This window comes from Carassius carassius, chromosome 17 (genome assembly GCF_963082965.1).
Source record: "Carassius carassius chromosome 17, fCarCar2.1, whole genome shotgun sequence".
Taxonomy (NCBI): Eukaryota; Metazoa; Chordata; class Actinopteri; order Cypriniformes; family Cyprinidae; genus Carassius; species Carassius carassius.
In genome coordinates, this window is record NC_081771.1 from 17,507,723 (window position 1) to 17,530,196 (window position 22,474).

A 22,474-nucleotide genomic window follows, 5' to 3' on the forward strand; every position below is an offset into this window, starting at 1 on the left:
CTACCGCGCTCGGGAACGCGCACCTGGTATATCCCACCGGGCGCTGCGCTGAAGAAGACCTGGAACTTTGCTTTATGGGGGGCTTGAGACCATTTCAGCAGTAGATGAGGCATCATCTTAGACTGCTTGACGGTCTCTGCGTATTTCTCTGACAGAGATTCCACCGCGACACCGAAAAGTCCGGTGGGGCTCACCGGGGCATCCAGGAACTCCCTCTTTTTGGCATCGCGCATGCCGGACAGCGTCAGCCACAGATGGCGATGCAGGACCACAAGACTGCTCATATTGCGGCCGATTCCCTGCGCGACCTTCTTCGACGGCGCGAGAGCGAGATCCGCCGCCGTGCGTAGCTTCCTGAGCGACTCTGGGTCCGGGCTTCCCTCATCCAGGGACCCCAGGAGCCGAGTTTGGAAGACCTGTAGGATTGCCATCGTGTGGAGGGCAGATGCTGCATGTCCAGCCAATATGTACGCCATCTCGGCGATGTGAGCAGTAGCTCGACATGGCCTAGAAGGCAAAGAGGCGGTTTTCCAGCCGGGAGAAGACGCCAGGTGGGCCGCGATAGCATCCTCGACGGGAGGCGGTCGCACGTATCCTAATTTCTCCGCCCCTTCCACCGTCTTCAGCAGCTGGGTCCCCTGTGCATGGGCTAAGGCTGAGTAAGGGGAGCGCCATGACCGGGTGAGTTCCTCGTGGACCTCAGAGAAAAAGGCCGCGGGTCTCTGCGGGGCTTCAGCCTGGCGGCCCGCGCCGAGGAAGGAACTCTCCATCCATCTCTTAGACGGCAGCTCCTTGGGGGCTGTCCACTCCAATTCCATATCTGCCACCGCCTCCGTGAGGATCGCCATAAGCTCCGCATCCAGCGAGGCGGGGGTGGCTTCAGACGGGGCCTCGGACCACGCTCCAGGGTCTGAGGCATTAGTAGACATGGCGTCGTCCTCGTCATATCCAAACAAGACCATTTCCCGCGCTTCTAGTGGAGGGCGGTAACTGGCCTCAGAGTATGAGAGGGGATCTTCCACGTGAGGGTGGCGTGGGCGTTGGGCCAACGCCAGTACCTCGACAGAATCCGTCGACGGAGCTCTCTGCAGTCTCCTGCAGTCTTCCCCATACGTAATGTCGAGGGACCGACTCGATAAGGGAACTAACGTTACTGTCACAAAGAATGGAGAAGCGAAATAAGCGACGATATAACAACTCATACAAACCTGGTCAGTTTTAAATATTCTAAGAAAAAACATCTCTTTAATCTCCCTAACCAAGCGCTGGTTAATAACAGCAGCTCACGAACGTTAAGTTAGCTAACGTTAAAGTTAGCAATAACCAACGGAAATTCAAAATTGTATACACACGATGAACCCAGACGATATAACATTTAAAACTACTGCAAATAAAAGAGCCACTTGGATAAAGTACACCAACACCCCCCCCCCCCCCCGTTGCAAATTCTTTTTTTGACGTTCTGCTTAGATCCGTCTCTGTCCAAGGCAGTTGGCAGTTGCAGGAGAGATCAAAGTCCCATAATGCAATTTGAAACGTAAATTAACAGAAATACACCCGTAAACGACCTTATATGGACAATTTCTGTAAAAATAACCGGTAATACAACTGTTAATGAACAGATATTTCTTAGAGTGTAGATTCAAGTTTTTTCTAAAGAACTATACAACAAGCAGCAAATACGTGCCACACTGATTTATAACAATTTTTTATTTTTATTTTATCACTGTGAGATTTCATGATTGCATTAAGCTTAGATAACAATATTTTAAATACGAAGTAATGTAATTAGCAAAAAGACAGTCTGTTGTCTTTTAAACCGATGGATGTAATGTAATGGCCATGAGACAAATATTTTATCATTTATGACCATATTACAGTCATGGACAAAATTTTGAAAATTACATAAATATTAGTTTTCAAAAAGTTTGCTGCTAAACTGCTTTTAGATCTTTGTTTCAAATATAATTACAATCTACATTTCATATGTTTCAAAGGCTTTTATCGACAATTACATGACATTTATGCAAAGAGTCAGTATTTGCAGTGTTGATCCTTCTTTTTCAGGACCTCTGCAATTCGACTGGGCATGCTCTCAATCAACTTCTGGGCCAAATCCTGACTGATAGCAACCCATTCTTTCATAATCACTTCTTGGAGTTTGTCAGAATTAGTGGGTTTTTGTTTGTCCGCCCGCCTCTTGAGGATTGACCACAAGTTCTCAATGGGATTAAGATCTGGGGAGTTTCCAGGCCATGGACCCAAAATTTCAACATTCTGGTCCCCGAGCCACTTAGTTATCACTTTTGCCTTATGGCACGGTGTTCCATCGTGCTGGAAAATGCATTGTTCTTCACCAAACTGTTGTTGGATTGTTGGAAGAAGTTGCTGTTGGAGGGTGTTTTGGTACCATTCTTTATTCATGGCTGTGTTTTTGGGCAGAATTGTGAGTGAGCCCACTCCCTTGGATGAGAAGCAACCCCACACATGAATGGTGTCAGGATGCTTTACTGTTGGCATGACACAGGACTGATGGTAGCGCTCACCTTTTCTTCTCCGGACAAGCCTTTTTCCAGATGCCCCAAACAATCGGAAAGGGGCTTCATCAGAGAATATGACTTTGCCTCAGTCCTCAGCAGTCCATTCACTATGCTTTCTGCAGAAGATCAATCTGTCCCTGATGTTTTTTTTGGAGAGAAGTGGCTTCTTTGCTGCCCTTCTTGACACCAGGCCATCTTCCAGAAGTCTTGGCCTCACTGTGCGTGCAGATGCGCTCACACCTGCCTGCTGCCATTCATGAGCAAGCTCTGCACTGGTGGCACTCTGATCCCCCAGCTGAATCCTCTTTAGTAGACGATCCTGGCGCTTGCTGGACTTTCTTGGACGCCCTGAAGCCTTCTTTACAAGAATTGAACCTCTTTCCTTGAAGTTCTTGATGATCCTATAAATTGTTGATTTAGGTGCAATCTTAGTAGCCACAATATCCTTGCCTGTGAAGCCATTTTTATGCAACACAATGATGGCTGCACGCGTTTCTTTGCAGGTCACCATGGTTAACAATGGAAGAACAATGATTTCAAGCATCACCCTCCTTTTAACATGTCAAGTCTGCCATTCTAACCCAATCAGCCTGACATAATGATCTCCAGCCTTGTGCTCGTCAACATTCTCACCTGAGCAAACAAGACGATTACTGAAATGATCTCAGCAGGACCTTTAATGACAGCAATGAAATGCAGTGGAAAGGTTTTTTTGGGATTAAGTTAATTTTCATGGCAAAGAAGGACTATGCAATTTATCTGATCACTCTTCATAACATTCTGGAGTATATGCAAATTGCAAATTTAAGCAGCAACTTTTCCAATTTCCAATATTTATGTAATTCTCAAAAATTTTGGCCACGACTGTACATAGCTTTGTGAGGGAAGTCGTGGCCTAATGGTTCGAGATTTGGACTCATAATCCAAAGGCTGTGAGTCTGAATGTGACTTTTTTTGTCACATCCACTTTCTTTAGGGTAATCAGACATTACTGATGATTACCTCTGCACTACCTGTGTTTTACATAAGTGTGTGTGTTTGTGTGTGCATATACAGCAGGGCCAGAGTGAACTTTACCTAGAAGGACAAGGACTCTACTCATGGGGGCCCAAAGCAATGAAAACTACAAAGAAACCATAGCGATGCCCCTCCATTACATTATTTTTAGAGCTGTACTACATTTTTGTTTAATCATGCTATGAGAATCACTATATGAATGAATCTTATGATGAGCAGTTTGAGTTCGAAAAATGTAAGTTACTAAAATGACTCAAAAATATTTTATTTTTAACAAAAAACAAAACAAAATAAAAAGTAAATTAATAATGAGGACCAGCAACCATTTGGCTACCAACATTCTTCAGAATATCTTTTATGTTCAGCAGAAGAAACAAACTCAGATACAGATTTGTAACTTGAGTAAGTCAGTAACTTGAGAGTGAGTAAAGGATGACAGAATTGTTATTTTTTTGTGAATAACTAATAATAAGGGTACGTCATCCACCTGGAGCTGATTCATTGGCTTACAGGAGGCCTTTGTTCACCCCTCTGAGCTAACTGACACACTTTTTTAATGGATGGGTGCTTTTTATTTCACTTCTTTTGGACTGAAGCACTGCAACGCCCGCTAAGTGCCAGTAAACATCTTGGAAGACCAAAGACAATTGTAAATATTACTCCGACTGGATTCGTCTGAAAGAAGAAAATCATATACACCTAGGGTGCCTTGAGGGTGAGTAATTTATGGCCTAATTTTCATTTTTGGACGAACCAACCCTTTAAGATATTAATATATTTGATCATCTAAATATAGTAGTCAACATATGAAGTGAATCAAAAAAGTTAATCAAGTTGTCCTAAGACATGCATTTTGGTTTTAGGGTTTAAGACAACTTTGATAAAAGGTTTTGATCCACTTCAAATGTTGACTAATGTAAATTACAGTATGAGTTGTTTTCACCTTGGTTGGTTACTGTTTAAACAATAAATAACCGATGGTGTTTATAAATGAATAATTTAACTCATTCAAAGTACACAAAATACACTAACTTATTGCCACCGACTGCTGGTGTCACCACCAGAAGAATGAACGAATCAGTGAATATAAAGGGATCATATGGATCAACAATAATGTACAGTACATTATGTTGATAATAATGTGTTTTTTTTTTTTTTAACTTTAAAACGCATAAACACATTGCATTACAGCAAATACAAAATATAATTCTTTTAAGCAACGTCAAGTGATCCCTTTAAAAGATTCGATTTACAAAAATGAATCCAAAAACCAATCCATTTTAGTTACATTAGTATATAAACGCTTTTGGTATAGTTGCACGTTTTAATAAAATACTTTTGATCAAGGTTTTAATACAGTATGAGTTATTTTGACTCCCCTCGTTGTTTATTGATGAATAATTCATTGACTGATTCATTATAAACAATGCACTATAAATCATTATAAATCTTATCGCCACCTACTGCTGCTGCTGATGCAACCTGCGGAAAGAACGAACGCGGAAACTGGTGGAAATATACAAAAAAATTCTGGTGAAAAGATTAAAAATACTCTCACTGAGATGAATCCAAATCCCCTCCACCACATGTTACAGCCTTTCCTATTTAGAAATACATGTATGATCTGTAAGGGCGATGTGACGTAAGGGAATGTGATTGGAGGAGGCTTGAGCTATATAACTCACAGACCGCTGCTCCTCCCTTTCGCCAGTGGAGTTTCACTACAAGCTTCTGCACCACACAGGGCAGACGGGAACACAAACACAAGTAAGTAACAATTCATTCTGTAAATCAATCTATATACATTATACATCCGATAGTCTGCATAGTTCTTCTTGACTTCTGATACGCAAACAATCGCACATCGTTCTGAATGTTTTTGCCATGAAAATGTTCTCTGGCTCGACTCCATGTCAATTCCTCTCCACTGTTTCACCCTTCGCTCTAATGCCTACGTGGACTTTGTGTGGACAGCCGCTTAATGCTGATCTTGACTAAACATTCACATTGGCCCATCAGCAGAGGCCTTGTTTTCAGTGTGCACTTGTGAGATGTTGTCATTCTCGGGACATTAGGTTTATAAAGGATCAATGCGAGTAAAGTTTTCTAATCAAGTGTGTTAGCGCTCGCGCTAGCTGGTGTACGTGTCACTATGGCGCACGCGCAGCTCAAAGTTTACTGGAGTTGGTGTCTAGCCAGGACAAGTTTTTCATCGCCGCAAAGAAAAAACACAAAACACTGTCGTGTTTTCCAACAACACAAGTTATTAGTTCGATTAAGTATGTACCAATCCACCCCTCTCGTAATATATATATATATATATTAGATGTAAATAATTGTGAAATTATGAAGTGTTAAACGAGAAATTCGTCTTTCCTACTCTGTTAGCCGTTAGCATGGTGTGTCATGAGTTGACGTAGCGCGCATGTATACAACAGGGTGAATATTTTACACACGAAACTCGTTTTTACACCCACAAAACAATTATTTTATTGTTTATATTAAACTGTTTCGCCAGCTGTTTTTTGTCATTCTAAGAGCGAATGTAACGTAAATCCGCCATATTAAAATCTGGCATACGCAGAAATGGCCACGTTAGCAATTCGGAGAGCCGCTGGGCCATTTCAACACTTAAAGAAACTTAGTTTGTTGTTGTTGTTGTTGTTTAGTTTTGAATGTTTCACAGTCTTTATATACATTCATTCGCGAATGTTTCTTTTCAAGAGTGTTGATTTTAATATTTTGAAACTGGTAAAGGAAAACTAACAAGTAACGTTAGGTGACCGCACCAGTTCTTTAGTTCCTAATTCCAGTTTTATTTAATGAATCACATTTGCATGTATTCAAATAAGAATTATGTCGTGTCTTAAGAAATGCAAATACAAACCATGCCACGTGTAACTAAGTTCTGGCAACCTAAAGTGGTTTTGCATCATTGACTACATTTCCTTTTCCATTTTCTATTTGTTTTCAGGCAAAAGCTGGCAGGCTGACACGCACGGGCAGCTTTACAGGACGGATTATCTGGTAACTGACCATTTAGCTGGTAAGATTGACCACCGTCTTTGTTTCTACTAGATTTGCTGACATGCCTAATGTTTGCTTCGAACCAGATCCTTGTTTGTCTTGTTTATACCAATGGGTCACAAGTTGTTCAGCCTGATCTTTAAGATCAAATCACATCTTATGAGTGATCATATGATTTAAGCGTTACATAAAACTAGTCATTTGAGCATTTGAAGGACCTTTAGTGTTTGGCTTGTGGATCAATTCCACTGGAGTGCTTGTGCCTTGAGCCGTATGTATGTGTCTGAAGTTTTAGCCTCTGGGTCCAAGTCTTTAGGAGGCCCGTAGAGGAAGAGGCCCTGACAGGGGCATGCAGAGAAGCACAGTAAAACAGCCTTGTACTGTGAGGTTTGGAGTTTGCATTTGTGGGGGTTGAGGGGCCAGATTGTCAGCGTGAACTGGAAGGAATGTTGTATGACTTAATACACGAGTGATAGTTAGGTACCCCAAGAGTTACCTCTTCTATAGATAGTCTTCCATTTTACTGTATACTTTTGCACACCACTTTTGCTACCTATTATGTATTCTTCTTGAAGAGCTGTGTTAGGTCTCTGACATGGAAATTTCTAAAGAGAATGAGTGGTCTTTCAGGGCTCAAGGCCTCATGGTTGTAACTGTAGTCTCAGCGTTTATAATCTTTTCTCTTCCTCAGAGTCTTGTACTGGGTGTAGGGGAGCAGTCTGCCAAGTAGATATTTCGCTGAGGTGTGCCATGGCGTGCATGTTTTCAATTAAATGTGGAACTCTTATTTACAAAGGAGAAACATTCTTTTCGCTGCTCTTCGTACTAGGGGTACAGCAAATAAGGGTTAGTGGGGAAATCCTCTTAGCTTAAGAGCTCGTTCAACTAGCTCTGTGGCTTAGAATTAGCCCTTGGACAAGGTAACAGATGGGCAACTTTGACCTTCCACAAAATGGATCAGTTGTACTTAAATTTACTGATTGTGTTCTCTTATATTGATTAGAACAAATTACACTGTTTTGTGAAATTATATTCCAAAATATTTTAGTTTTCTTCCCTTTAACAAAGAGTAACAGAGTAAAGTTCTCTCTTTTGACATGCATCGATCCAAATTAAATGGGTTATTGTAAAATAAACTAAATAAAAATAGGGGTGGGGGGGGACTTCGGTCAATTGGTTCTTGACTGGATGGTGGACTAAATGTTTGGAGAAGTCCGGCAAACGTCAGCAGAGAGAAGTCTAATTCACCACAAAATTGAGTTGTCACATTTGGATAAAAAATAACTTTAAACCTACATGTATTTGTTTCCAGTAAGATCAGGGTCACGGAAAATAGATGTAGTAAATAGCTTTTGTCTTTTTTTTTTTTTTTTTTTTTTTTGTGAAAAGATTTCAGCTCCACCCAAGTTAATAATGGTTCCGTTTTAACTGCCAGTGTGCATTTTGTTTTATCTCTGTCATAATTTCATAGATATGCTAAACACTGTTCCTTTATGCAGTAATTACATGTTATCTTTTTCTCTTAGTGGCACACTCGGACTCCGTGTAAACGTGGGATTTCGACCATGAGCTCAGTCGCTGTACTTACGCAAGAAAGCTTTAATGAGCATCGCAGTGGCCTTCAGCCGGAGAAGGCCAAAGGTGTGTGGCCATTTTAGCCATTTCTGACTTTTACCAGTAACCATTCTCTGGCAAAGTTAATGCTATATTTTGGACCTTTCTCTTCCTGTTAGCTGCTGTGGCAGGCCCTAGTGGTGCCGAAGATGAGGATAGCCTTCCCACCTACAAGGATGCCTTTCCCCCTCTGCCTGAAAAGTCTTTGCCAGAGGGGGTCCAGGAGACTGGAAATGCCTGGACGACTAAGATCAGACCTCTCAAGTCCTCAGTAATCACCCAGGTACAATCATTGAGCTTGTTACGGTCACTATCATTCCTTGGGCTATATGCTCAATTGTCATATCATCCTATCTTCAGAATGTGAGATTGCGATACACAATATTCAGCTAATTTATTTATTTACTTGGTTACATTGCTTAAAAGTGAACCAACTCCAGCGTGAGGCTAAAAGCAGCCTTGTGTTTTTAATATGACAGAATTTTTATTTAACGTAACAATTTAATAGGAACATGGTAAGTTCTAATTATAATGCTTACATTTCCTCAGTTATTAAAAAAGCAGCTACAGAAACCGAGAACATTTACATGACAAAAGAACATAATTCACTGACTTAGTCTTTATGCGCATAAAAACATTCCCAGTGAAGCCATCTACACAGCATGATGAATAAATTTCTTATACTTCCATCGCATGTACATCAGCCCTTTGTTGTATATGATGAGGGAATACGCAAGTCAGAAATCAGTCAGCGAGAGCACACTGGACAACAAATCTCAGCTGTTTCAGCGGTGACTCATCTGAGTGCCTCTGATTGGCAATTGCGTTCAGAAGCTCAACAGAATCGCATGTGGTTTGCAGTTCTATAATGCAACACCGTAAAAATGTGGATAAAGAAATATGATGGAACATAAGCCCTAATTTTAATTGGATGGCATTACTAGCCATATAATAATAATAATAATAGTAACTGTCTTGCTATTGTCAAAGGCATCAGCCACAGGCAATAACTCATCAATACACTATACTATTGTCTATCCCCACAACCATATCGGGGAATATTGATTCAAGAGTTTGATTGGTTTCCACTTTGATAAATACAGGTTTTCCATGTGCCCCTGGAAGAGCGCAAGTACAAGGACATCAACCAGTTTGGAGAAGGAGACCAGGCTAAAGTCTGTCTTGACATTATGCACAAGACTGGAGCCCACCTGGAACTCTCCATGGCTAAAGACCAAGGCCTCTCCATAATGGTCTCTGGGAAACATGACGCAGTCATGAAAGCCCGCAAAGAGATTGTGTCCCGACTGCAGACTCAGGTATGAAATGAATATATTCTGTAATAAAATGGTATAGGGTTTAAATATCAGTGTTTTATCGCTTTTGGTCATGAAGATAACCTGATAATGATTATCAGCTGGGCTTGGTTAGCGAAAATGATAATATTTGTAACTTCTGTATTTACTTGATTACAGGCTTCAGCTACTGTGGCCATCCCCAAAGAACATCATCGCTTTGTCATTGGCAAGAGTGGGGAGAAGCTGCAGGAGCTTGAACTGAAGACTGCCACAAAGATCCAGATCCCTAGACCCGAAGACCCCAGTAATCTCATCAAGATCTCTGGAACCAAGGAAGGCTTGGAGAAGGCCAAGCACGAGATCCTGCTCATCTCTGCTGAGCAGGTCTGAAATGTCATTTCAGTTTAAAACTTTTTTTTTTTTTTTTTTTTTTTTTGCTTATCACACAGTTACAAATCCGATGATGTGGGATAGTGCTAATTATTTATTTAGTCATTAATTAATAAACAACATTGTAAATGGTTACATTAAATCATTGCAGGATAAGCGTGCTGTGGAGAGAATGAACATTGAAAAGGTGTATCATCCCTTCATCACTGGAGCTTATAACAAGCTGGTGGGGGAATTGATGCAGGAGACAGGAGCCCGCATTAATGTCCCCCCACCAAGTGTGAACAAAACGGAGATCGTCATCACTGGGGAGAAAGAGCAGGTGGCCCTGGCCATAGTGAAGATCAAAAAGATTTATGAGGAGAAGGTGGGCAATGACAGAATAATGAATGGACTTTTATTGGGCCAAAATCCACATTATGCTTCTGAAACACAAAGCTGAATTTCTATGTGAAAGAAGTAATGATTTGAAATGTGGCCTTTTGCTCATTTCAGAAGAAGAATGCTACCACTATTGCAGTGGAGGTGAAGAAATCTCAGCACAAGTATGTGATTGGGCCTAAGGGTAACACCCTGCAAGAGATCCTGGATAGGACTGGCGTCTCGGTCGAGATCCCACCCCTCGACAGCAGCTCAGAGACTGTAATCCTGCGTGGGGAGCCAGACCGGCTGGGCCAGGCACTCACTGAAGTGTATGCCAAGGTAAACAAGCTCGTTTTCCTTCCCCCCTCTGCGTGTATCAGTACAAAAATTCCTTCCCTCAAGCTCTCTTTTGAACTTTTCACTTTTAGCTTTAATTTAGGAAATGTTTTAAAAATATTACTGAAGAAATGCTATCAATTTGACTGTGTAACCTTTGACCCTTTTTCTTTTTTCTCTTAAAGGCCAACAGCTACACTGTGTCCTCAGTCACTGCTCCCTCTTGGCTTCATCGTTTCATTATTGGCAAGAAAGGACAAAATCTGGCAAAGGTCACACAGCAAATGCCCAAGGCGAGTCAACTTTCCACTCATCAAGTCAGGAGTGCCAAGCCAGATTTCTCCATTGTCTTGCTCAATAAGGGGAAATGTGTAGGTGTAGCTAATGATTAGAGGTTTTTGACCAGAGTAAAATGTCAGAGTGACAGTACAAAGGTCACAGTAGTTGTCAACCTGCACAGGTAGTTTAGAATGACACTGGAATCTAGCCAAGAGGAAACACCCATGAGTCGCAAACACATTAGTTCTTGTTGTATTAAAATAATACCTAGCCAAATGCTATTGTATTTTATTGTATACACCCTCATGCTGTTTCAAACCTGACAAAACAAAGTCTTGTTTACGAAACCATTTTTTTTTTAATGAAGCCAGAGATATTTCTGTTCCTAATTTAAAAGACGCTCACTCCAATCTTGGCGCTTCCTTAAAAAAAGATGTTAAAATCAATTCATATGGATCGTTTAATTGACACTTTCTGAACCGATATGACGAACTGAATAAATTTAGCTTGTTATTTGCATATGAACATTCATTAATGCAGATACATTGAACTTCTTGAAGCATCAACGTTTTGGTGGAATGGTCTGTGAATGGATGGACTGAAATTCCTCAAGTTTGATTAAAATTGCTTCATTCGTGTTCGAAAGATGAATGGTAGTTTTATAGGTTTGGAACCAAACGAGGTTAAGTAAATTACTGAATTTTGAACCATTTGAAATATCAGGTCAGTAAGACTACGGTGTTTATCTACAGGTGCACATTGAGTTCACTGAGGGCGAGGAAAAGATCACGCTGGAGGGTCCCACCAAAGATGTACAGATAGTACAGGGTCAGATTGAGGCCATCGTTACGGATCTGGTAAGACTTTAACTTTTCTATATTGTGGCAAGCACTTTCACTTGCATTTAGGCATATATTGGCCTCAGTGTAAACAATTTGGTTGATTTTCATGTATTATTTATAAAAGATTAGCCGAATGGACTACACAGAGATCAGTGTGGACCCCAAGTTCCACCGACACTTAATTGGGAAAGGGGGTGCAAACAGTGAGTATAGCTGTTTTGATGTTTATAGCAGATATTATGTGAACACATTCATGTATCCTTCATAAACCCATTTTTCCCCCTCCGCATCTAGTTAACCGCATAAAGGAGCAGCACAAAGTGTCAGTCCGCATTCCACCTGACAACGAGAAGAGCAACCTGATCCGTATTGAGGGTGACCCCCAGGGCGTGCAGGAGGCCAAGAAGGAGCTGCTAGAGCTCGCGTCACGCATGGCAAGTTAGATTTGTAATTGAATAAAGCAGGCTCCGTTTACCATATTCTCGCCACAGTGGTTTTTAAGGTTAGTGTATACCAGTTATATGCTTGTATCGTTTGCGTTTGTCTTAGAAGATTTACTTTGGGTTACTGTCTACTGTGAATTTATTTGCGTAATACTGAAACTGGATTCAGGTGTGTGTGTAGTTGGTGGAAAAAAACATCCGTAGGCTCTACAGCCTCAGAGTATAAAGTCCTCTGGGTTATTTGCTGGAGTTGCCTGGCAACACTTGACTGAAAGTCTCTAAGACTGTAATGATTTCAACAGGAGAATGAGCGTACAAAGGACATGATCATTGAACAGCGTTTTCATCGAGCCATCATCGGACAGAAAGGGGAGAAAGTTAAGGAAATTCGGGATAAGTTCCCTGAGGTAAATGTTTTAATATGGCATGGCATTTTTTTCAAGGTCACATTTTTGTGTCTTATGAAGAAAACATTTTTTTTTTCTCCTTGCTTTCAGGTCATGATCAACTTCCCTGACCCAACGCAGAAAAGTGACATTGTACAACTGCGTGGGCCTCGCACTGAGGTGGAAAAGTGCACAAAGTTTATGCAGAAAATGGTGGCTGAAATGGTACACACGTTTTTTTTTTTTTTTTTTTTCTAATTTCCTGAGTTTTCTATCGCAGAGTTTCATTCAACTCCGTAATTGCTGAGGTTGGGAATCAGTATATCAGGAACACAAATTTTGGCAATGGGATTTTTCATTCTTTTTTCCCACAATGCAAATACCTTATCGAGCGGCAACCTCCTGCTCTTTCTCGTGAAGCCCACACGGAAGTGACTTAAACTGTAATTCATCGACTGGCCGCTGGAGGCTGGCTGCAATAGGGAGTCAGTCCCATAGACTCCCCATGTTAAAATGCCCAACTTTACAGCAGAAAAAAAACCTGTTTACAGCCTGGTGCAAAAAATGATTTTGGTCTATATAGCTAATTTTACCCTTCATGAGAACTGTGAGGGGGTTGAATTTTTTATTTTATTTTTTTATATAACTCTGTTTAAATTACCGTATTTTCCGGACTATAAGTCACACTTTTTTTCATAGTTTGGCTGGTCCTGCGACTTATAGTCAGGTGCGACTTATTTATCAAAATTTGACATGAACCAAGAGAAATGTACTAAGAGACATGAGCCAAGAGAAAACATTACCGTCTACAGCCACGAGAGGGCGCTCTATGCTGCTCAGTGCTCCTGTAGTCTACTACTGAAAACAGAGCGCCCTCTCGCGGCTGTAGACGGTAATGTTTTCTCTTGGTTCTAAATAAATGCTACTTATAGTCCAGTGCGACTTATAGTCCGAAAAATACGGTATATTAAGCTTTAAAATTCTGCATAATTAAGGGCGTGGCCACTTGAGTGACGGGTGGATTGCCGCTGCTGTCACCGCCGTCGCGCTAGGTAGGCATGGCTTCAGCAACCAGCTCCCGCCTTTTTCCCTATTTTTGATTACCCCAGAGTGATGCGTGGTGACGTGCTGCCAAGATGTTTTCAAAAACTCTTTTTGGAAACCTATGGGACGTCACGGACACCATGTCCATGTTTTTATACAGTCCATGTACCTTATCGATTATAATTCTATCTATTATGTTTAATATACCATAGGCTTAGGGGTGGACAAAAATTCATTATCAATATGTATCATATACAGGCTTAGTGAGCAGAAGAGAATTCTTTAAAAAATCTTACTGTTCAAAAACTTTTGACTGGTAGTGTATGTCAGCCTATAGTTTGATAAGATAAACATTTAATTTATTTGTGCTGCCTGGTGTATTCAGAATTTTTAATCTGCTGGAAAAAGATATTCTGAAAGTTACTCCATTTAGTTTCTCTCTGTGTTTATTGTTGTGACGTGCTTCCCTATTCTCATAGAATTAGATTAAAACTATTGTTAGGTGCAAACCGGCCTTACAACTCTTAGTATCTTTTTTTTTTTTTTTTAATATAAATAAACTCATTCAATAGGCAGTGCACATGATATGAATTTCAACATCAGCGCACATGGTAAACGGTACTCTGTGCATCCCATTAATTTTTTTTTTAAGCACACATACTTTTATAGTATATACACACAACTTCTGGAGATTTACTGGACAAGGGTGAAACTTTATTGTGCATAAGCCAACAGCTGGTGTACATGCATGCTTTTAATTAGAATATACTGTGGTGTGACAGGCTGTGTGTAGAAGTATTTTTTGGTTTTAACAGTCTGTAATACGACCGTGTCAATCTTAGCGTTTCCTAAACAATCTTATTTTATGTTCTTTTCCAGGTTGAAAACAGCTTTTCTGTCTCAGTCCCCATTTTCAAGCAATTCCACAAAAATATAATTGGCAAAGGAGGAGCAAATATAAAGAAGGTAAGAAGTTACTTTTTAGACGACTTGCACATTCATCCATTTTCAGTCTGTTTATTTACTGGCACTATTTTTCTTTTTTTCAGATCCGTGAAGAGACTAACACTAAGATTGATCTGCCTGCAGAAAACAGCAACTCTGAAATGATTGTCATCACAGGAAAGAAGGCAAACTGCGAGGCCGCAAAGAACAGGGTCCTTGCCATTCAGAAAGAACTGGTGAGGTTTTTTGAAATGTTATATTTTTGAAACCGTTAAGAAGTACACTACCATACAAAACTTTGATTTCTGAAGGATCATGTGACCCTGAAGACTGGAGAAATCACAGGGATTTTTTAAAATAAATATTACAATGGAAAACAAATGCAATAAGCATTGGAGGCTTACTTCAAAAACCTTGTAGTGGTAGGTAGGGATGTGACGAGATCTCGTGGCGTGAGATCTGATGTCTCATGAGATCCGACTGGTCTCGTGAGAACATGACTATATTCTTGCAAAACAATTTGCAGTGTTTATATTAGAGCTGCAAGATTAATAGTTTAAAGACGTGGATCTCAATTCAAAAACCCACGCAATCTTATTCCTCAATGACAATGATTCCGATATGTCTATTATGACCGTTTCACATTGCGAGTGTCAGTGGAGCGTGAGAAGCATGTTTTGTCGCTGCCCATGTTAATTAAATGTTCATGCTGCAGCTGATCCAGAAAGAGCAACACAAATGGTCTTTTCACCCACACATAATTTCTGTTACAGACATTTAGACAACAGAAGTACTGGGATAAAACTGTATAGTATGGGTATAAACATTTATTCTCACTACAATAGCAATCAAAACAAAGTATCTTAACACGTGTATGTATTGTAACGCAGTATCGTTAAATTATGATTTATTTTTCTTATAATCATGAGAGAATCATTATCTCCAATTTTTAATTATATATATCTCAATTTATCCAGAATCTTGCAGCTCTAGTTTACATGTTGGTTATTGCTGCTTGTAATTCATTAAAATAGAAATTTAATTTCATAAAGTTGATTTCAAAATGCACATGCATTTTGTGTGTTTCAGTTGAATAAGACAATTGTTCCATATATATAAAAATAAATAATATAGTGGATTTCTTCAAAAAAAAACAATCTAAAAGTCTCGTTCTTGTGAACCCTGTCTCGTGGGATAAGTGTCTCGTCACACCCCTAGTTGTAGTGCATGTGGATGGAAGGGAATGTATTTATTTATTCCTCTCTTTTTGCAGGCAAATATTACAGAGGTTGAGGTGTCCATCCCCTCAAAACTGCACAACTCCCTAATTGGCTCCAAGGGGCGTTTTGTGCGTTCCATCATGGAGGAGTGTGGTGGCGTGCACATCCATTTCCCAACAGAGGGCTCTGGGATCGATGCAGTGACAATCAGAGGCACAGCGGATGAGGTAGAGAAAGCCAAGAAACAGCTGCTGTCCCTGGCAGAAGAAAAGGTACGTCTGAAGGGATGGGTTTCCTTCAAGAACTGATGTTGTGCTTGGAATGTCATCTGGGCTCAGGATTTGTTCGTACAAGTTTCCAAACTGCTTTAAACACAAGGCCAGTCAATATTGCGCATAAAAAAGTCTACTTTAAGAGCTGCGAATTTGTGTGACAAGTTGTTTTTGGTGTTTTTTATTTTTATTTTTTTATTAGCAAATTAAAAGCCACACAGTTGAGCTTCGTGCCAAACCTGAATATCACAAGTTCCTTATTGGAAAAGGAGGTGGAAATATCCGCAAGGTGCGGGACAGCACAGGCGCCAGGATCATCTTCCCTACTGCTGACGATAAGGATCAGGAACTGATCACAGTCATCGGTACAGAGGAAGCTGTAGCAGAAGCACAGAAGGAGTTGGAGGCACTTATTAAGAGCTTGGTTAGTCCCCATGGTCAACTCTTGTTTAGTTTTTTTAACCTCAACACTGATTCTCAGAAAAATTAGAATCTTCTAAATGGATTTGCCCTACTTTTTGGATACTATTTGCCCCAATGATTCTTAATTAATTTTTCTGATATCAGGATAACATTGTAGAAGATTTCATGATTGTCGATCCCAAGCACCATCGGTTCTTCGTGGCACGTCGTGGCCAAGTCCTGAGGGACATTGCTGACGAGTATGGTGGTGTTATAGTCAGTTTCCCCCGAACTGCCACACAGAGCGATAAGGTCACCCTAAAGGGAGCCAAAGATTGTGTGGAGGCAGCGAAGAAACGCATGCTGGAGATGATTGAGGATTTGGTAGGTAGATGTAACCATCTGCAATGCATCAATGCGATCCCAATCTCAGACTGCTGCATTTATTCTATTTTAAAGATGTAACAGACCACACGTTCCTCTAAATTTGCAGGATGCTCAAGTGACCATGGAGTGTGTGATCCCTCAGAGGTTCCACCGCTCCATAATGGGGCCTAAAGGCTCTCGCATTCAGCAGATCACTAAAGACCACAATGTGCAGATCAAGTTTCCAGACCGAGATGACCAGCAAGGTAAATACCACAGTGAATATCAATAATTAGAAGGTCATATCATAGAAATCAAATGTCTCTTGATCTATCTTTGAAATAGAAACCACAACTTTCCCTTGACATAAAGGGAAACACCGCGGATAAGCTACAACTACTAAATATTGTTGAAACCTAGTTTTCTGTAAAGTAGCTTTGCAATGATCTGTATCGTAAAAAGCGAAATACAAATAAAATGTAATTGAAATATACCTTATTTTCCGGTCTGCAACTCAAGTTTTTAATCTTCTAAAACGTGCTATGATTTATATTCCAAAGTGACTTAAATAATGCATTAATGTCAAATAAGCAAAGTGTAAACTGAAAAGCAGGCACTTCAAGGTTTATATAGTTTAATATATTTCTCATGTCTGTTTGACAAGTAGATGGTATCACAGTTTTTCTTTTTAGGAAGCGGTTCACATAGACCAAGACTGCAAGCACATTTTGTTTGCTTTATTTTACAAAAGAACAATGTTTCACTGTCATTTTGAAGATACACAAATAAAAATGGACCGTTTTGAATTCTTGCTCTTATCCAAAGGATATCACATTTTTCCGTTGATATAAGGAATCCAAAGGATTCACGCTGGTGCCTCCCGCACGCACACAACATATGAGTTTAGCATTGCAACTTGACAGCACAGCCTCATCATCAGCAAACTAAATGAGACAACTAAACCTACAAAAGGTATTTGGGGACTCAATTTAACATGTCTGTTGTACAATATTTAGGTTTTGCCGGTCAGCGTGAGCATACCGTGGTGTTTTTCCCAAAACTTTTTTGCATATGTGAAAGATTCTGTTAGTATATATTCGGACATGAGAAGTACAAAGCCGATTTCACTACACACACTTTATCTTGCGACGTACAATTCATGCAATTACCAACCAAACCATTCTTTCTATTAGGGTTGCACTTCTCTAAATAAAATTTAAATACCAGTTTACAAAAAGCACTTATTCGCACATACACAGGATAGAGTTTGAGTTGCTTTGAGTATATATATATATATATATATATATATGAGTTTGTCAATTTTATTTGGGTAACACACATTCTGAATGCATCTAGATTAGAAAAATTAATCTATGCCCACCACTAAAATATATATATAAATAAAATTGAGACCAAGCCCGCTGTAAGCAGAGAGATTTTGTGCTGCAGTCCTCTTGTATTACAATAATGTACTCTCCACATTTGCCATTACAATAATGCCAAAAAACTGCCTCAAATGAACTATAAATAAAAGAATAAAGTTGTAAAAGCTGCAATCCATTTCTTGTTAGTTAAAATTAATGAAGACTATCTTGTGTTTTTCACAAGCACCCACGGGATCGGTTGTAATGATTGGTAAATTAATGATTTTTCCTCCCCTTCCTTCCTCTCTAATATCGTGTACTTAGACTGACAGAAAATAGGCCCACATGGCTAGGAACCATACTCATTTCGATGTAGTAATCAAGGAACTTTGCTGCTGTACCATGTGTGTAGCAGGCACAGTTATATTACGCAGCATCTGAAAATGGTTATCAGCCTAAAAAAAAATTGCAACTTTTAATTTTCTGTTGCTCTTTGTGCACAATGTAAACTACAGAAAAGTCACATTTTAAATGGGAAAAATATAGAAACTCTTTTGCTATTTTTTAGCAAGATGCTGCTAACGGTCTAATCCGATTCAATGATCTAAGCTAAAAGTGCTACCACCAGACACGGAGACCAGCTGAATGGATTCAAAAACTGTAAAACTCAACTGTTTAATTCAAGGGGAGTTTGAAAAATAAGCCTATTATAAAGTGGAGTGTTCCTTTTAAAATTATTTCTGAAAGCAATAGTAAAATGTGACTTGCACTCCAATGCAACGTGTTTTTTTTTTTTTTTTTTGACCTGGTGCAACTTTCCGGAAAATATGGTTAATTATGCTGTAGTATTAAAAAGTACATGTACAATGGGTACCATTTGCACCAATAAAACATTCATATGTTCATTCCTCCTACCCACATTAAACTTTAGCCTTAAACACTGTTATTATGAGGGGCTCCTTGGAAAATCCTCTCCCCTGTAAGGGGTCCTGCAGTGCCCTTTGAACATTTACATTTAATGTGTTTTGCAGAGGCCTTAATCTAAAATTTGAGGCCCCTTTCTATCTCTCTATATCTCTATTACATAAATAATCTGCAAACTTTGTTTTACTCAGCTCCATCAGCTGATGCACCAGTTCAGGAGAATGGAGAGGCCAATGGAGATGTGAAGGAGCCTGCTGATCCTTTAGTCCCAAAGAAGTGTGATGTCATTGTGCTCTCTGGCCGCAAAGAGAGATGTGAAGCTGCTGTTGAAGCACTAAAGGTGCGACTCTCTAGTGAAATGTCCTTCTATGCAGTAGTTCTTGTTTGTATGTTCTAAGTCAAATGCTATAACATTTTTCCTTTTAGGCTTTGGTTCCTGTAACCATTGCGGTGGAAGTGCCTTTTGAGCTTCATCGCTACATCATTGGACAGAAAGGAAGTGGAATCCGCAAGATGATGGATGAGTTTGAGGTTAGTCTCTTCACAGCTGATATCAGTGGAATTCTAAATCAGTTTCTGCATCAGGAGTCAATTCACAAATATGGCTAGAGATATGCATTGTATTTATAACTAGAACTACAAATTTGAACCGTATTTTCTTGCTACTTTCCTGACAAATATATTTTCCTCCCAGGTTAATATTCAAGTGCCTGCTCATGAGTTACAGTCTGACATTATCTCCATTACTGGCCTGGCCTCCCACCTTGACCGCGCTAAAGAGGGTCTTCTTGAGCGCGTCAAAGAGCTACAGGCTGAACAGGAGGATCGGGTGAGTTTGACGCCCAAATAGCAAATGAAACACTGTGCACATTTCCACTTGCTAATCACACATTATGTGAATTAATATATATTATAAATGTATAATTTTGTCCACAGGCTCTCAGGAGCTTCAAGCTGACCATCACTGTGGATCCCAAGTATCACCCCAAGATCATTGGACGCAAGGGTGCCATTATCACCCAAATCCGCAATGAGCATGAGGTCAACATTCAGTTTCCAGAGAAAAATGATGAGAACCAGGTAACAGGCTGGAGCCTAAAAACAACTTTTTTTTTTTCCCTTAAATATAAAAAATTTAAATAAGGTATTTATTTTTATTGACTTGGTCTTCTAGGATCAGATTACCATTACTGGCTATGAGCAGAATGCTGTGGCGGCACGTGATGCTATTCAGTCTATAGTGGATGAGCTGGAGGAAATGATTTTTGAGGACATCACCCTGGACAGCAAAGTCCATGCTCGCATCATAGGGGCACGTGGCAAGGGAATTCGCAAAATCATGGATGAGTTTAAGGTGAGATTGTAAAGGTGTCACCTCTTCAATCCCTCATTTCATACAAAATATAACATTTGAATAACTTTCTGTATAATTTCCTTTACGTTTTTTCAGGTTGATGTTCGATTCCCTCAGAGTGGAGCTGCAGATCCCAATTTGGTGACTGTGACTGGCCGTCCAGAACATGTTGATGAAGCCATTGATCATCTTCTAAACCTTGAGGAGGAATATGTAAAAACATGCATTACTTTGGTGGAAGAAATATATATATTTTTATTAAACTGACGAAAAGGTCACTTTTCATCTTTCCCCTCAGCTGGCTGATGTGGTTGAAAATGAAGCCAAAATGGCCTATATGAAACCTTCTGGTTCCACTGCCTCCAGCATGGAAGAACCACGAGGCCCATCCAAGGGCTTTGTTGTGCGGGAGGCTCCTTGGGCCACTGGCAATGAAAAGGTAAACTAATAACTGAACCGTATGATCAGTGCCGTATACAGTGCTGGAAAATTGTAATGAGTCATGAAATTTATGCGCAATTCTAATAATCTAATGAAACCTGTTGTTGCTTGTTTCTGGTTTTAGGCCCCTGATATGAGTAGTTCTGAGGAATTCCCCAGTTTTGGTGCACCTGTGACTAATGCGAGATCATCTCCGTGGGGACCCAAACGTTTTTGAAATGTGTGTCCTTCAATAGTTGTTGCAACCCCCGGTTCCCCCTTACTATAATCCCTCATTTTGACCCATTTGGATGTGGACGCACCACTTACCCTGACCCTATTATATCAGCACATCTCCTCTGCTTAGATTACTTCTACTTATAAGGGTCTTGATGATTCTCTCAGTGGCCCTTATAAAGGTACACTGACCCTTTTACAAGGTTCCCCTGAATTGGTATGAAGTGATTCAACATGTTTGCTTTTTCAGAGAGAATCACAAATTGAAGGAAAACAAAAGTAGTCCTGGCCATGCTTCAGGTCTGCAACAATCCAGGTTTAGTTTTTGATATGACGCCATTTAAAAACAAAAACACATTATTTCATTACAATGGTTATTTCTTGGGTTTATTAAGCTGCTCTGTCTCATAGTTGCCTTTGCAATGGGGTTTAGGGAAAAATATACTGTATACCTCTGAAAGCTATTGCTTCAGGTTGAAGTCAGATTCATTCATAGGAAATGGGTAACCAGCTGTACTTCTGTCTAGTTCCCTAGGGTAGCTGTTTTGTTGCAGACATTTTGCTTGTCTCGTCTTTCCCCATTCCTAATTCCCTAACTCTGGGAAGTGATTCCATGCAGCCTTCACAGCTTTCCATCTTAAAGAGGGACTCTTTACTACAGAAGTATTTTCAAACTGCCATTTGCTTTGGAAGTTCCAGGGATGTAGACTCTCGTCAAGTAGGAGTCCCAAGGTTACCAAAGTCTCTAAAACGTACACTAAACTGCTTATCCTTTTTCATTTTGTTTTTGATATTCAGAAATCATGTTTATTAAAGATTATAATATTTGGAAGGATGAAAAAAGAAAAAGACCATTTTGTGCCAATGAAATGTTAAGTAATGTCATGTTACTCATTCTTGCTCATGGGTCAGTGTCCAGCCCCTTTTTTTGTCTTCCAGTTGCTATGCAGGTTGGTCTGAAACATAGCAATGGCCCTCTCAAAAGCCTTATAAGAATTATGCAAAAATTACAAAGGAAATGATTATGGATAACACTGGAAAATAAACTGTCCAAAAAGCAAAATAAAAATTGAAAATGTATCTGGACTTGTTGTGGAGAGAATGATTTCTTACACATTCACAATAATAGTGTATGATGCGTGTATGGGACAAGTTAGAATTGCTCTCATAGAAGCCCCACTTTAACTTTGAGGTGAATGCTGAAAGGGTGTTTCTGAAAACTGCAATTATTTTCAATTACATGTAGGTAAAGGAAATGGACAAGAATGTTTCTTCATATAGTATTTCAACTGACTGCATTGACCCGCTCAGGAGCTATAAAGTTATTGATGGCCTGTTAAACCAGGGCAGAGATTATATTGTGGCATAAGAAAAAGAGTTGAATCCGTTTG

General features: G+C 39.9%; 1 protein-coding gene across 1 annotated transcript; it reads left to right on the top strand.

Moving 5' to 3' along the window:
- The first annotated feature begins 5,203 nt into the window (after nt 1–5,203).
- hdlbpa (high density lipoprotein binding protein a) lies at nt 5,204–22,169 on the top strand. The gene is made up of 28 exons (XM_059571190.1): nt 5,204–5,324; nt 6,532–6,603; nt 8,111–8,225; nt 8,318–8,481; nt 9,302–9,517; nt 9,674–9,880; nt 10,038–10,253; nt 10,382–10,588; nt 10,771–10,878; nt 11,617–11,721; nt 11,831–11,909; nt 12,001–12,140; nt 12,452–12,556; nt 12,647–12,760; nt 14,459–14,545; nt 14,629–14,760; nt 15,798–16,016; nt 16,219–16,440; nt 16,584–16,802; nt 16,912–17,050; nt 19,264–19,412; nt 19,499–19,603; nt 19,767–19,901; nt 20,009–20,152; nt 20,247–20,426; nt 20,523–20,639; nt 20,725–20,865; nt 20,992–22,169. The coding sequence occupies exons 3-28, from the start codon at nt 8,150–8,152 to the stop codon at nt 21,082–21,084; spliced, it is 3,819 nt and encodes a 1,272-aa protein (XP_059427173.1). The 5' UTR covers nt 5,204–5,324; nt 6,532–6,603; nt 8,111–8,149; the 3' UTR covers nt 21,085–22,169.
- The last annotated feature ends 305 nt before the right edge of the window (nt 22,170–22,474 follow it).

Excerpts from the sequence above, each read along its gene's own strand:
- hdlbpa (XM_059571190.1), top strand. The coding sequence starts at position 8,150 with ATGAGCTCAGTCGCTGTACTTACGCAAGAAAGCTTTAATGAGCATCGC. Across the intron at positions 12,761-14,458 it reads AGAAAATGGTGGCTGAAATG|GTTGAAAACAGCTTTTCTGT; the intron begins GTACACACGTTT and ends GTTCTTTTCCAG. Across the intron at positions 20,640-20,724 it reads TAAACCTTGAGGAGGAATAT|CTGGCTGATGTGGTTGAAAA; the intron begins GTAAAAACATGC and ends CTTTCCCCTCAG.